Here is a 15,200-nt window from a genome sequence, read left to right as displayed (position 1 = left end):
CCAGAATGTGCCAGAATGTCCAAATGTCCAGTGTGGTTTCCTGTGTCAGGCCTTCTCATTTGTTATCCAAAACAGTCTTACATTCTATTCTAGAATTTCAGGCCCACAGAGAGATTGAGATAGTTCTCTCTCCTACCTCTTTTCTTTTTGATAACAGAAAGTATTTACTATGAAAAATTTATCAAAAACAACAGCATATCAAATAAAAATATACAGCAAATGTTATAATTACTCAGATATCATCAAGGTTCTGTTTAGAAATTGAAGTGAAAAATATGGCAAATTCCTTTTTTTTTTTTTAATGCCATTCAACCCCTGACCAGAAACCAAGGGAACTTCTGAGTGTGACAAGCCATTAATACCTCCAATCTCAAAAGACATTTTTGGACATCTCAGCCAAGAAGTTTATAAACCAGCCTAGGCAAGGAGTGGGGCCAGCAAGGGTGTGGGAAGCAGCTCACAGCAGTGCACCAGACAGTTTGCACCTGAAGACAGCAAGGAGAAAGCCACTTTCTGGGTCAAGGACAAGCGTGGCCACCACCTGGGCTCAGATAGTGTCACTTTTACACAATATGGATTTTTTTTTTTAATATTTATTTATTTTTATTACATTTATTTATTGTGTGTGTGTGTGTGTGGCCAGCTCAGCCCACCAGGGGGCGGGGCTGGCTGGCATGTGGTGCTGGGGATCAAACCGAGGTCCCTGTGCTTTGCCAAGCTTGTTTCAAGTAGGTGCTTTAGACCACTGAGCCATCTCTCCAGCCCCACAATATGGATTTTATTGCTTAATGTGTATGTGTGTGCACACACGTGTGCATGATGCTAGGGGTTGAAACCCCGGCCTGAGCTGCATCCTCAGTCCTTTTAATATTTTATTATTTGTTTGTCTAGCTTGTGGTGCTGGGGACTGACCCCAGGGCCTTCACAGTGAGTCATATCCCCCACCCCTGATGTTTTAGTTTTTGAGACAAAGTCTTGCTCAGTTGCTAAACTGGCCTTGAACTTGTGATCCTCTTGCGTCGGCCTCCAAAGTGGTGGAATTGACAGGTGTATGCTACCCAAACCGGGCTGGGTTGCTCAGTTTCCTAGATTACAAAGTACTAACTCATATACCACCTCAATCCCTGCCTAAGTCATCTTTCAGGCAGGGATGGTTGTTTCTGCATATGTCACAGGCAAACTGATTAGCGCTCAGGAAACTTCCAATGTCTCCTTCCTGAGTTGGGCACAGACGAGACACTTGCTCACTTTAACAGGCAGAAAGATCAGCCTGGGTAGCTGTGAGGCGCAGGTGTCTTCTCCCGGACCAGCACCTCTACACTAAGCCACTGAGCCGCCTGCACTGAGAGGTCTAGGACATCACCCCACCACATAGCAAGCGTCTCACAGCGAGACTCCTTCCTCCCTCGCAACAAGTGTGAGGTGCTTAACACAGACTTCTGATCTGGGAAAAGAAAGTAAGATGAAGTGAGCAACTAAGTCCTCAGCAGCACTGCAGAAGGTTCTGCAAGCAAGCCTTGGAGCCAGCTGTTTAAGGAGTAGGACCACAAAGTATGTACTTCTTATTTCAAGGCATGAAGGTTTTAAAGCACTGCTAACCCTATAAAGTGGTGTTAGCTGGGTGTCATGGCATATGACTGTCAATCCAGGTACTTCAGAGGTCAAGGCAGCAGACCCACAAGGGAAATGTAAGGAAACCCTGTATCAATGTAAAAAATGCAGAAGGACCAGGGCTAGAAGAGCTCAGTAGTGGACAGCTTGCCTAGCAGGCATAAGGCCTGGTTTTGCATGATCTCTAGTACCGCAAAAGGGGAGGGGTGGCTTTCCTTACCAGAATGACTAAATTTCCATTACTTTGGCCCCGAGCCTGAGAGGGAGTCAGCCAAACTGCACAATTCACTTAAGGGCTGGGTAATGAGGGTTCCTGACCTTTGCAGATGGAGACCACCATTCCTTTACAGCTAATGACTTAGTGTCCTGTGGAAACAATTCCCCACCATAATCAATCTCAGCTGACGCTGACGTCACATTTAGAGACAAGAAGAATATTTCTTTTTTTTTTTCAAGAGGAATATTTCTGATGATCAATTGAACAAGTCAAACGGGTTTAATTATTAATATAGTATCCTATGAAAAGTATGTTTTTTTTCCTAATCACTGCAACCAAGAAATCCAATCCAACAACCATTAAGCAATTGGAAATAATTATTTTCCAATAAAGCTGACACTTTAAACTGACCTTCCTATCAGTTTGTCAGCTTTACACTAAGCAGTTCACAATTTTCTGGAAAATTTTGACTTCACTATGTTGCAGCTATAATTCTAATTTACTTTTATCTGTAATGATAAAATATATTTTTTCTCTTAGGCTTTTAAATCTATTGCTTATTAAACTCTTTAAAGATGTGAGTTCTCATTAAAGTCACATTGGAAAATCCGTATGACTTAGCGATGGATAACACAATACTGCATATTGTCACACTGCTCTTTAATGTCACAAAAAGTGCCCAGATGTTTGGCTGGCTGTATTTTCTACGCAGTGCTGCTTAGCCTTCAGTAAGCTATGCAGTGGCCTCTGCTCTCCTGATTCTAGTTCATCTACAGCACTGTCAAACATGTCACCGGGCAGTGAATCACGGCCTTCTGCAGAGACTGCTTCCAGCCCGAAGCGCTGCTCCAGGCCGACAGCTGCGCTGCGAGCCCTAGCCCCAGCCCCTCTCTGCCCACAGAAGACTTTATAAATCATCTGGGAGGTAATCCCAGGGCCTGAGTGAAGGCTTTAATAAAGATAAAAAGAAAAGGAAAAATTTGTCAAAAACAAATTGGCTGTCTTTCAGGCAGACACCTTTTTAGCATTTTTTTTCTAAGACACTTCTTTAAACAGCTAGTGAAGCACTCTTCATCTAAACAATCTGGAATTTCTAAAGAATGTTGTTTTTGCATAGTTAATATTTTTCACATCCACTCCCCCACCACCACCCCCAGTCCTTCCCAGTAGAATATAATCCTTTGCACCTGCGAAAGCTCCACACACTGCTGACTGCCAAGAATCCACCGCGTGATCCTGCCGCCAGGACCAGAGGGCCTGTGTGTAGGAGAAAGAAAAATACGAGTTATTAAATCTCTGAATTTATCAGAACCTCCTGTGGGTTAGCTCTGGGGATGGGAACTTAAGTGAGAAGCTATTTTGGTGGCATTTTTCACTGATGACATAAATGATTTTCCCAAGGACTTAACTGCATTCTAAAATAAGTTAAAGAAATGAGGGCAACAATACACGCAAAGGAAATAATTTTCAGGGAATATTTCATACACACAGATTAAAATAAACTTTAAGATAATGAAATACATTAATTTCCCATATAATTCTAAATATTTACAATTTATAGTCCAGAATAGTGTATGTCAAATTACTCAATTCTTTTAAAAAAACTTATCCAAACTGCATGTTTGAAAGATGCTAATTTTGTTCCCTGAGTGTTAATTTAAAATCCACCAGAACTTTTTTGTATTGTTCATCAATACATAAGCTGAGGATCACATCTACCCATGACCAACTTCAAAATGGACAAAATTATGGCAAAGAAATAGTGCCTTGCTCACCAAGGGTTTACGATTTAGTAGGAGACAGGAGAAAATGTTGCGTGATGCTGAGTCAGGCACTGATCTCACCTCTAATCATGTTTTAAAGTCACAGGCTTCCCAGGAACATGGAGCTGGCTACTGTTGCTATCCACTTTTACCTAGGCCCTTCTTTGCTTTTGTTTCTCTTTTATGTAGGCCTTCTTTCTTTTCTTTTCTTTTTTTTTTTATTTTTTTTATGAGCAGAATATATTTATTGAGAGAAAGAAAGCTCCTGTCCAAGAGAGGGACAGGAGGGGGGCCCGAGCGGGTAGTTCCCCAGGAAGCTGTCTCTTTCAGGGACTTTTATAGTGTAAAACCTTGTGGAGCTAAAGTAGAGAGAATGAGAACTTGCTTAGGTGGGCAGATGGTGGGACAAAACTATGGTCAACCAATGGGATTACAAGCACCATTGCTCAGGTAAAACTGATTAAATCCAGTATCAAATGGGAAAGCGAGTCACATAGCAAGCAGGCATGAATATGGGACAGGGTCTTTTCCTGTTGGGGGTTGGAATCCGGGACATGGTCTCTTTCTGTTGGGGGTTGGGCTAGTGACTCACTTGGGTCTTTCCAGGTGATTGATACCTATTTAGAATATCAATCCCAGGTGCTACTCTTTTAGCATTTGTTTGGCCTTTAGGTCTTCAGGTCTGGTTCACAGCAGGAGCATCCACCCCTCCCACAGTTGTAAGGCATCTCATCTTCTGTGCTGTCTCCTTCGAGGGCCTGGCCCTGTCTGACTGCCTAAAATATTTTTATCTAACTTGACTGCCTGCAATATTCCCCCCTCTGGAGAAGTAACCTGAATTGCTGTGAAGGGAAATATGGGCAAACACCGCTCTGGCTTCTTCATGCTGAAATGGGTTGTAGTTGTTGACTGGCAGTTAGATACATTCTTCAGAGGTTTTAGCGAAAGGCCCTTGATAGATGACAGGCATTTTTCTCTTGGGTAGACGTATAGCTTTGAGTCTACGGATGCCTCGCATTCATCCTTCTCTATGGCGAAGGGGCACTCCATTGTGTAGATACATCTTATTTTCTGAAGTCAGCCATGATGGACATGCAGACTGCTTCCAAGATTTAGCTACTATGAATTGTGCTGCTATAATCACCGGGTGTGTGTACCGCTGTAGTGCCATTAGTTTAGCTCTTCAGGAAGATTCCTCTAAATTGGTCACGCAAGGTCCAGTGGATTGCCTGCATGTGATTCTAGTAAGTGGTCATTGTGTTGAGAAGGTCGTGTGTTCTGGCCCCGTTGAGCACCAATTGTAGGAGACACTTCCAGATCCTCATCTCGGTCCAAGAAGCCAATATTTGTACTCCCAAATTTACATTATTGGAATCCCATCAAGTTGATTCCAATCTACCATTTTCAATGCAACCCACGGTGAAAATAAAGACACTAAGTTATATTTTCCATCATTGGGAGTTGAGGGGCTCTAAGTCCAGCCATGAAGATGGCTTTCCAGAACAAAAAGAGCTCTTTTCTTTTTTTTGGTGGTACCGGGGGTTGAACTCAGGACAAGCACTTATTCTACTGAGCTAGCTCCCTGGCTCCCATACATAGGCTAAGATCAGAGATTTGCATGTTATTTCTCTTAGCTTTGATGTGATAATTACCTTCATATAAATTATGCAATGTGATATTTTTAAAAGCAAAGACACAAGTAAAAAAGGTGACATTTTACACATACACACGAAATCATTGCTACAATGAGGCAGCACTCTTAGGTCATACCCCTAAGCAATCTGATCTGTCAGTGTATGTTAAGGTTTATATCTAGATGCCCTTCCAAAGCCAACAGCACTCATGGGCGGGCCTTTTGGGAGTGAGGGTATTAGGGTGTGTGATACAGAGCAGTTCATTGATGGGCTGGCATAGCTCCAGGTGTGGATGATGGACTTACTGCAGAGGGTGGTATCAACCAATAGGCTCACACTGGATGAACTAGAAGGAAAAGGCAGGCATGCTCCCTGCTTTCCTACTACCCCGCCATGGACTGGTTCTCCTCTGCCATGTGCTACCCTGCCTTGGAGCCTTCTAACTGTGGACTGAAATCTTTACAAACTGTGAGGCAAAATAAACCTTTCCTACATCAGCTTGTGGGGGTCAGCTATTTTGTCCCAGTAATGAGAAAGTAACTAAGGCACTACTGAATATTTGCCTTTACTACATTTTTTTGAAATATGATCACATATTAATTTTTAAATCTAGCTCTAGTCAGAATTATTTTATGCTCCATGTCATTTATAGTATGACACAAGTGCCTATTGATGGGCACTCAGAAATTTTCAGTTTAGATTACAAATAAAATCAAAATGAACATTCGTACCTAGGGTGAAGTAGCTAGATTACATGGCCAGGTACCTTTTAAAAAACTGCCAGTATTTTCCAAAATGGTTGTAATACTTTACACTTCTATCAGTTCCAGCTTTTCTGTGTATTTCTTAACACTTGGTATTGTCAGGATTTTGAATTTTTCACCACTAAAGTAGCACATCGGTTCACAAACACAATCCTTTCACAAATTTTGGTCACAAACTGATGTGGATGAGCACCAAATCAAATTCAGTGACTAGATTCAATGCTGACCTTATGGGAAAATTTGATTGGGTTTTCATCCAGTTCTACTTACAACTAGATTACGGAGAGAATTGAGTTCATGAATCAAGTTAGTACTGTGTAATAAATGTAGTGTTTTACTGTGGCTTTAATTTGTATTTCCCTAATAATAAAATGTAGAGCTTGTCTTTGGGTCCTATTTGCTAATGTGCACAGGCTAGGCTTGAATTTGCAATCCTCCTGCTTCAGCCTCCCAACAAGTTGGGCTTGTAAGCATGTACAAGTGCACCCAGCTGTGTGTATCTTCAGTGTCCATTCAAATGTTTTATTTTTACAAAACATTCTAAAAGATTCTAATTTTGATAAGCTCCATGTTGTCATTTATGGTTCTGGCCTCTGGTGACACGTCTAAATAATCTTTGCTTAACCCAAGGTCACAGACTTTTCTCCTATGCTTGCAGAAGTCTTAGGTTCTTAGGTTTTACATTTATATCTATTATCCACTTTAGATTTTTTTTTAATATATAACACAAGGTTGGATTGTGTCCTTTTGTTTTCACAGATGGATACTTGACAGTTCCAACAACAGGGAAAAAAAAAGAACCTTTCTGTAATGAATTAAGACATACACTGCCCTGAAGTCAGTTTTGTCAAAAAACCAATGTCCATACATGTGTGTATCTTCATCTCAGCTCTCTAGTCTGTTCTATAGATAACTTTGGTGCCTGTTCTCTCCTTTCTTGACTACTGTAACTTTTAGTAAATTTTGAACCAGGTAGTTTCTTTATAGTTACTGCATTTTTTCTGACTATTCAAGATTATTTTCATGCATGTATGCATTTTTAGAATCAGACTAATAATAGCCTTGTGAGAGTTTGAGATCACATCAAATCTATGTGTCATTCTGGAGAGAATGCAGTCATTAATAATATTACTTTTTAGCTAATATTAGTTTTAGCTAAAAATAATATTGCTTTTTAGCTAACATGGCATATCTATTTACTTAGCCCTCCTTAATTTCTCCCATTGTTGTAAAGTTTTCAGAATACAGGTTACTTTCTTTTTAATCACATTTATCCCCAAGTATGTCATATGGTTTGATGCTGTTATAAATGATATTATTTAGTTTTTTACAATTTCATTTTCTGATTGTTCATGGTTAACATGTAGAGACTGGTTATCAACACAAGTGATTTTTAAATAATGATGTCATATTCTTTATCCCTGATAAACAATTGCTAAACTTAGCACTAGTAGTATTTTGTAGAGTCTGTTACTTTTTAAAGTCAATGATCTAGCATCTGTCAACATGGACAGTTTTTACTTCCTCCTTTCTAACTGTGCTATCTCTTGCCTAAGTGCACTAGACAGGCCCCTTAGTCTAACAGGTGTCACAATAATGATAAAAATATTACCAAAGACCTACTTGAATATACTAATTAAAATGATTAGGAAAGTATAATAACCCACTGAACATGGTGTGCCATTTTTAGTGATAGTAAAATAGACTCCAACTGAAAAAAAAACAGCAAAGTTAGCACTAATTTTTTACTGTACTTCTCCACTGACAGCCACATCTGGATGGCTGAGGAAGGTTACTGCAGAAATGGGGAAGATACCCTATAAATGAAGACACACAAGAGTCAATTTTAACGACTTTTTATGCAATTTAATAATTACATACATGATAATGTATAATGTCTCTCATTTCCTCCTATCCAAACTAATGAGAGTAACTGTCTGAAAGTGAATTTTTAAATGTATTTTAGTGCATTTATTAAATTTTTGCTAGACTAAAAGTATAGCTATTAAATAGTTTTGGTAACTTTGCTTGAGAAGGCAGATAAGCTTTAACAAGTGTTAATACAAATAGATTTCCTAAGATAGGTATAGTGGTGCAGATCTGTAATGCCAGTACTCCTAGAGGCTGAGGCGGTATTATAAAAAGCCTTGCCACACCACATGCTGGTCGAAGAGACTGGGCATGGTGGCCCATACCTATAATCCTAGCACTGGGGAGGCTGAAACAGGAGGATCACACACGGGAAATCTGCCCCAAAACAGACCCCACTCCTGGCTTTGTACTTCCCTTGAAACGATGCACTCAAATGCACACCATTATCTTATGAACCTCAAAATGAAGCTCAGATCTGGCTCCAATGCTGGAAATTTACAAGTTGGGCCTTCTTCCCATGGTCTGTTTAAGGCACTCATATGGCTTTCAGGCTCACAAGATCATGTAATTCTGCTATGGCTTTTCCATTGCAATGATAAACTGCATACAATTTTTTTTTTTTTTTTTTCTGTATTTAGGACCGGGTCTGCAGGGTCTCACTACATAGATCGGACTCTAGTGATTCTCCTGTTTTCAGCCTCCCAAGTGCTGGGATTACAGGTGTGTACCACCATGCCCAGTCTCAATTACTGTCTCAGTATGCCCCAAAGGCAGGGCCGGCACTGCATGGGATGTACAAAGGGATGTACAAAATTATTTATCTATTCCAAATGAGTAACATCAGATGACTAAGCCAACATAAAAGACAAAGCAAAGGTTTTCAAGTGTAGGTAGCTCTTACATATATACTTTCACAACTAACAACACTAAAGCTACTTATAATTCTGTTAGTCAGATGAACTGTCTCTCTGAAGTATTCATACACTAATATGCTCAAAAGAAATTTCTAAAACTAATTTCTGACACTGAAAAGCACATAAAACATAACTGGGAATTACAATGAGGCTTTTGTTACTAATAATACACCAAGGCCCTAGATATATAATCATGTGGCCAAAAAGGCTAGCATGGACGTCTCACAAACACGTATTATTCATAATTAAAGCTCGATACACCTAACTGCTAGAGAAGAATCAGAGTACCCTGGCTCATTTTGGTTATGTGTAAGTAGCACCGACTTTGTCTGGTTCATATGTACTTTGTTTTCAGTGATACTGTACAGTATTCTGCCTGGATAAGATATTTAGATCAATGTACTGTAGATAAATGAGGTGGCGAAGACAAGAATTTACAAGAAGTCTTAATAGGAAAAGATACTGGGTGTTTTGTTTTGTTTTGTGGAGCTGAGGATTGAACTCAGGCCCTTGTGCTTGCCAGGCAAGCGCTTACTCTACTGAGCCATCTCCCCAGTTCCAAGATACTGTTTATGAGCAAAAGAAAAATGGGCTACAATGCAAGGGCTACAATGCAAGGTTTGCTTAGTAACAGCTAAGTTTTATTATATATATGGCTAAGGTTTGTTGGAGGGTGCTCTCTCTCCCTCTTTCCCTCTCCCTACCCCTCTCTCTCTAGCTCAGAGGCATAAGTGCTTGTTTGTCAAGTGCAAGGTCCCATATTTGATTCCCAGAATGAAAAAAAAAAAAAAAAAAGAAAGCTAGAAGAGTTTATCATCAAGAAATGATTACTGTTTCAGACAATGATAATTTAATTACCCCAATCATTATACAATGGCTACAAGGGTCAAACCACTACACTGTACTTATAAATATGTCCAGTTATTATGTGTTAAATTTTTTTAAAAACATGTTTATCAATCAGGTATGGTGGCACACACCTGTATTCTTAGCACTCTGGGAGGCTTAGGCAGGAGGATCACAAGACTTACATCTCTGTAACTTAGCAAGACCCTGTTTAAAATTAAAATTAAAGATGAGCCTATAGGGCAGGCAACATGGCTTAGCGGACTAAGTACTTGCTTAGGCAAGCACAGGGACCTGAGTTTGATCCCAAGCACCACATACAGTACCAGTCCCACCCCTGGGCACAATGAGCCTGTCAGAGTCCAGGCGTGGTGGCGCATGCCTGTAATCTCACTGCTTGCGAGGTTGAAAAGAGGATCACCGCAAGTTCAAGCTATGTAGTGAGACCCTATATCAAGACATACTGACAAGTTAGTCTCCATCTTCCACAGCAGCAGAAAAATAGGAGGGAGGGGCTTTCACCATCCTTCCTCTCTAGAGCCCATTGGGTCCTACACCGGTCCTTACACAAAGGTGGGCAAATGTTCTTTACTGACATCAATAATGACAGTGTTAAACAGGGCTTGGCAATTTTACTCTTGTGTAAAAAATAGAAAAACTGAGGGTGCCCAACCATCCTAATCTCAAATTTATATTGATGGTAAATAGGTTCCATGTGGTGGCTTAACTTGATCTGGACTGATGTGGCCTTCCAGGGAGCTGTGCTAAGAAGGAAATCAAATACTGGCAGAGTCTTAGACTTCCAAAGGAACTAAGAGTACACATTTGTTAAAAGTGCATATATTTGTACAGTCCATATTTTTTGATGGTACTTGAGACCTCTGAGCTATACCCAGTTCCCCTTCTTGTTATTTATTTTGAGGCATGGCTTCACTAAACTGCCCTGATGCTACTGAATTTGAGATTCTTCTCTTCCAGCTTTCCTAAGTAGTAACATGTGGCATTGTGCCTTAATATATACAACAATCTGATCAAATTGAGGGGCCAAAACTGCTTTTTTCTCACACTTCATTTGGCCAGAGAAGGCTCACGTGACTCACACAGCAATCATTTTCTTAATGGATCATATTTATAGAAAGAAAATGTCTAAAAGAAAGAAGGTGTAAATTTTTTCTTCGTCGTTTTGTTTTGGGTTTATTTTTACAAAAGACCCCCAGTCCCCAACCCTCTATATCTAAATGATGGGCCCCCCTAAAGCACAGCAAAACCCCACTGGAGGAACACATTGAGTGCTAAGAGCCGAGCTGCAGCAGGATGCCTGCAGCTGGCTGCACACCTTGCACTGAAGAGCTGGGCAGAACACAGGCTCCCAGAAGCCATTCCCTTCCACACACGCTCTGGGGCCTTCACAGTACCCGATGTTTATTCTCAGCCCCTCCCCTTCCTCTCTCATTCTGTTTTTTTTTTTTTTTTTGGTGCTAGGGATCAAATGCAGTAATATGTAGCATGTGCTCTACCCATGAGCTACATCTTCAGTCTCCTTCCTTGGCCCTGGCATGATTTGTTGGTAAGGACTCAAGGTCTCTCTGTGCTCCCCATCCAGCCCCAGCTCCTGGACTCGGTGGATCCTCCGCCTCTTGAGGAGCTGGGACTAGAGCCTGCAAACCGATACATCACCACATACAAGTTTCATGTCTGTCTCTGCTCCACACCATCCATGAGAGCTTAACTATAAAACACAGTTTTAAATTGTGTGTTTACTCCATGAATCTCAGTGCAAACAAAGGATGACATGCTTTTCTAATTAATACACTCCTTAAGTGGATTTCTCAATGCCTAGAATTTTTTAAAAACTGCACATTTTTTATAATTTGAATAAAAAGATGCTGAAGAATTCTAATTCTTTTTCCATGAAGTGTCTCATATTTTCTAAAATGTAAATTAAGAATTCAAATTTTCTTGCTTCTTCACTTGTTAAAAGGTTTCTATTTCTTCAAACTCCAGTACCAAAAAAAAGGGGGGGGAAGGTGCTTGCTTCCTTTAAATGTGATTTTGCTAGAATTAGTTGTTCTTTGCCTTTTTTTTTTTTTTTGTGGTGCTAGAGACTGAACCCAGGTCTTCATAGAGTCTAGACAAGCAGCCTATTTCTGCACTACACCCCCAGTCCTTGCTAAAATCTTAACTGGCATCTTACATTGATAATCTGGAAAGATAAGTTTATTCTTATTCTTTCTCAGGTGCTTTTCTTCCATAAGTATGTGCCACATTTAATTTCAGGGAGTGAGGTGGTTGGTACAAAGCAGATACACACAGGTACTCTCACACGCTAGCTCTATTACTACCCTGTCCATCTTTAATATGCCGCAGTGGAACTGACTTGCCAAGCAAGCCTGTCTATGCAGACAACATGTTCTACCAACTGCATGAAGTGGAGTATTTTTCTTCATTCTCATGTTCTCCATCCCCTCTATCAAAACTAGTATAACTATCAAGCTTTATGAATCTTCAGATAGTCAACCCTACACTACTACTGTGCAACAGTGTTAAACTGGTAGTGAAGACACAGGTGCTACATTTAATAGATATTTACTGCATGTCAAAATTTTGTGTTAGTATTTACATTATGTCTTATTTTTCTTATTGCTGTGACTAAAGACACCTGACATCCCAAGTTACAGGAAGAAAGGTTTATTTAGCTCACAGCTCATGGAGGTTTCAGGCCCTGACTGGTTGGCTCCAATGCAGAGTGGCCCATGGAAGAGGGACAACAGTTCAAGGAGGTGGAAGACAGCAAAAGCAACAGTGGGAGTCGGGGAGGGGGAGGGAGGCAAGTCTCTTTCTGTTCCTTATATGGTATCCAGTCTACTAGGATTACGGTGGTGCCAATCCAATCAGCAGACTGATCCAGCAATCACCCACCCTTAATCCCACCACCCTTAATCCCAACACTGCACTATAAATCAATCACATACTCTAGATTTAGCCACTTATGAAAAAAGCCCTATGAACTCATGAGACACTAGGGAACACCTAGACACAAGCCATAATGTATTATAATTATAGGTCTCTTTTCTACGATGAATGGTCATACATTATTCTTATGGGGAGTGAATATGCAGTTTGTCTTTAAGACTACTTATGCTTGCTAATTTTACTGCCATTGCCATGGTGGCATACTTGTTGCTATTAATTGGTCTTCTTTGTATGCCAATATGTGGATTGTCTTTGTGTTAACAATGCTGTGGCCCATTCCCACAAAATTCAGAGCTGGGCCAAATATACAACAGCCTCTTATCTCAAATAAAGAAAGATCCAAAGGCTCATAGTTAGCCATGCCAAGGTATATAATGAAAAGCAGACACTAACTAATGAGATGTCCCTACTGGCAATGAAGTCTACTATAATCAACCCACAAACCTCAGTGCAAAAACAAACAAAGCAAAAAACCTCACAACAACAGAACAAGAGAAGACAAGAAAACAAAATGCCTCCAAAAAATTCCAACTCCCTCAGAGCTGATCCATGGGACACAGAGGGGGATAAAAGCAAAAGCCACACAGCTAACATATTAAAACAGCGGACAACAGAAGAAACATTTGATCTGTAAGGCATATGGCAAGCTCAAAGAAAATACAACTAAACAGATAACAGACCTAATAAAGAAAATGATGATGGAGTTTACAGAAAACACTAATAAAAATTTAGCTGAGTGAAACAAAATGAACAAAACATGAATGACCAGTTTAGCAAAGAATCAGGGGTCACAAAAAGATACCAAACAGAAATTCAGAAGATTAAATATTCTATTGAAGAATGAGCAACACAAGAAACCAAAGTGAGAGCAGAGACTGAGAACTCAAAAGACAGGACTGATGTTGGTGACCAGTTATTCAGAACATGAAAAACAAGAGAACATGAGAACAAGAGGATGTGAAAATCAGATTCAGCAGCTCCTACACGATTCTAAATGATGAAGATTATTTGGAATTGGTGAAAAATCAGAATAAAACACACATAGTATTTAGGAAAATAAAACCTGTTTACAGAAATAACAGCAGAAAACTTTCCAAGTGTGGGGCAAGAATCAAGCACACAGGTAAGTGAGGCATACAGAACCTCTGGGAGTCATCTGACTATGGAATGAACTTCTACGAAGTGTGAGCTGACTTGCATTTCCTCTTTTAATGTGTGGGGGTCGGGCACTGTGTATTAGCAGCAATGAAAGTAACTAAGACACTGATCTTACCAAAGATGAAAAATAAATCCAAACTGCAACAATTTGAAATGACACAGTTGAAATCACAACAGATAAAATCACAACAGATACAGCTGAAATGAAAATTATTAGCAACTACTTTGAGAACCTGCACTCCAATAAATTGAAAATCCAGCAGAAATGGGTAGATTCTTACATACATATTAAATACCAAAATAGAACCAAGAAGATAAAATCCCTGAATAATCCAATAACCACCAATTGAATTGAAGAAATAATTGAAAAACAAACAAAATACCATCTAAGAAAAGCCCAAGACCTGATGGATTCACTGCTGAATTCTACAAGAATTTCAGGGAAGATCTAATGCCAATACTCCTCAAATTTTAATGAAATTGAAACGAAGGTGTATTCCTAAAGTCACTTCTTGAAGCTAGCATTACTTTGATCCCAAAACTAGAAAACCCAACCAAGAGACCAAGTGAGAGAGCGAGAAAATGAGAGAATGAGAGCGAGAGAGAGGGAGCACATATGAGCGAGGAATGAAAATGAATTACAAGTCAAACTCTTTAATGAATACATATACAAAAATCCTTAACAAAATAATGGCAAACAATGCAACAAATCATCAAAAAAATCACACATCATGATCAAGTAGGCTTTATCCCAGAGATGCAGATATGGTTCAATGTACACAAATCAATAAATGTAATGCATCATATAGAAACAGAGAACAAAAATCACATAATTCTCTCAATTGACATAAACAAAAGCTCTAACAAAATGTAACATCCATAAATGATAAAAACTCTGAAGAAATTTTGAAAGCCCCAATGCAATATGTATAAACTATGACAAACCAATAGATAACATCATATTAAATGGGGAAAAGCTGAAAGCTTTCCCTTTAATATCAGGAACAACACAAAGATGTTCATCATTACCATTCTTGTTCAATATACTACCATACTCAACATATTACGTCAGGCAAGAGAAAGACATAAAAGAGACAATATGGATAGGAAAAAGTCAAAGTATCATTATCTGTAGATGACATAATCCTTTATTAGAAGACTCAAAAAGAATTTCAAGAAAAAATTCCTTGAATTAATAACCAAATTCCATAATGTGCTTGCTCACTCTCTCGCTCTCACTTTCGGTTGGGTCCTTTCCTAGTTTTGGAATCAGGGTAACGCAGGACAGAAAAACAATATACAGAAATCAATAGTGTTCCTGTACACCAATAATGAACTCACTGAAAGAGAAATTAGAAAAACAACACCATTCACAACAGCATCAAGAGAAATTAAATACTTAGGAATTAATTTAACCAAGGAAGAGAAAGGTTTCTACAACAAAGACT

At 39.5% G+C, this 15,200-nt stretch overlaps 1 protein-coding gene across 3 annotated transcripts in view; it reads right to left on the bottom strand.

Annotated features, from left to right (window-relative positions):
* Slc25a26 (solute carrier family 25 member 26) overlaps positions 1-15,200 on the bottom strand; it is a 159,317-nt gene that overhangs the window by 9,697 nt on the left and 134,420 nt on the right. For all 3 annotated transcript variants that reach the window (XM_004629481.3, XM_023713343.1, XM_023713342.1), the window contains one exon: positions 3,016-3,085. In XM_004629481.3, coding sequence (XP_004629538.2) covers positions 3,016-3,085 — 70 coding nt within the window. The remainder of the gene's footprint in view (positions 1-3,015; positions 3,086-15,200) is intronic.

The sequence above is a fragment of the Octodon degus genome, unplaced genomic scaffold (assembly GCF_000260255.1).
Source record: "Octodon degus isolate 3935 unplaced genomic scaffold, OctDeg1.0 scaffold00030, whole genome shotgun sequence".
Lineage (NCBI taxonomy): Eukaryota > Metazoa > Chordata > Mammalia > Rodentia > Octodontidae > Octodon > Octodon degus.
Note: the sequence above shows the minus strand (reverse complement) of the source record. Positions and strands in the feature narration are given on the sequence as shown.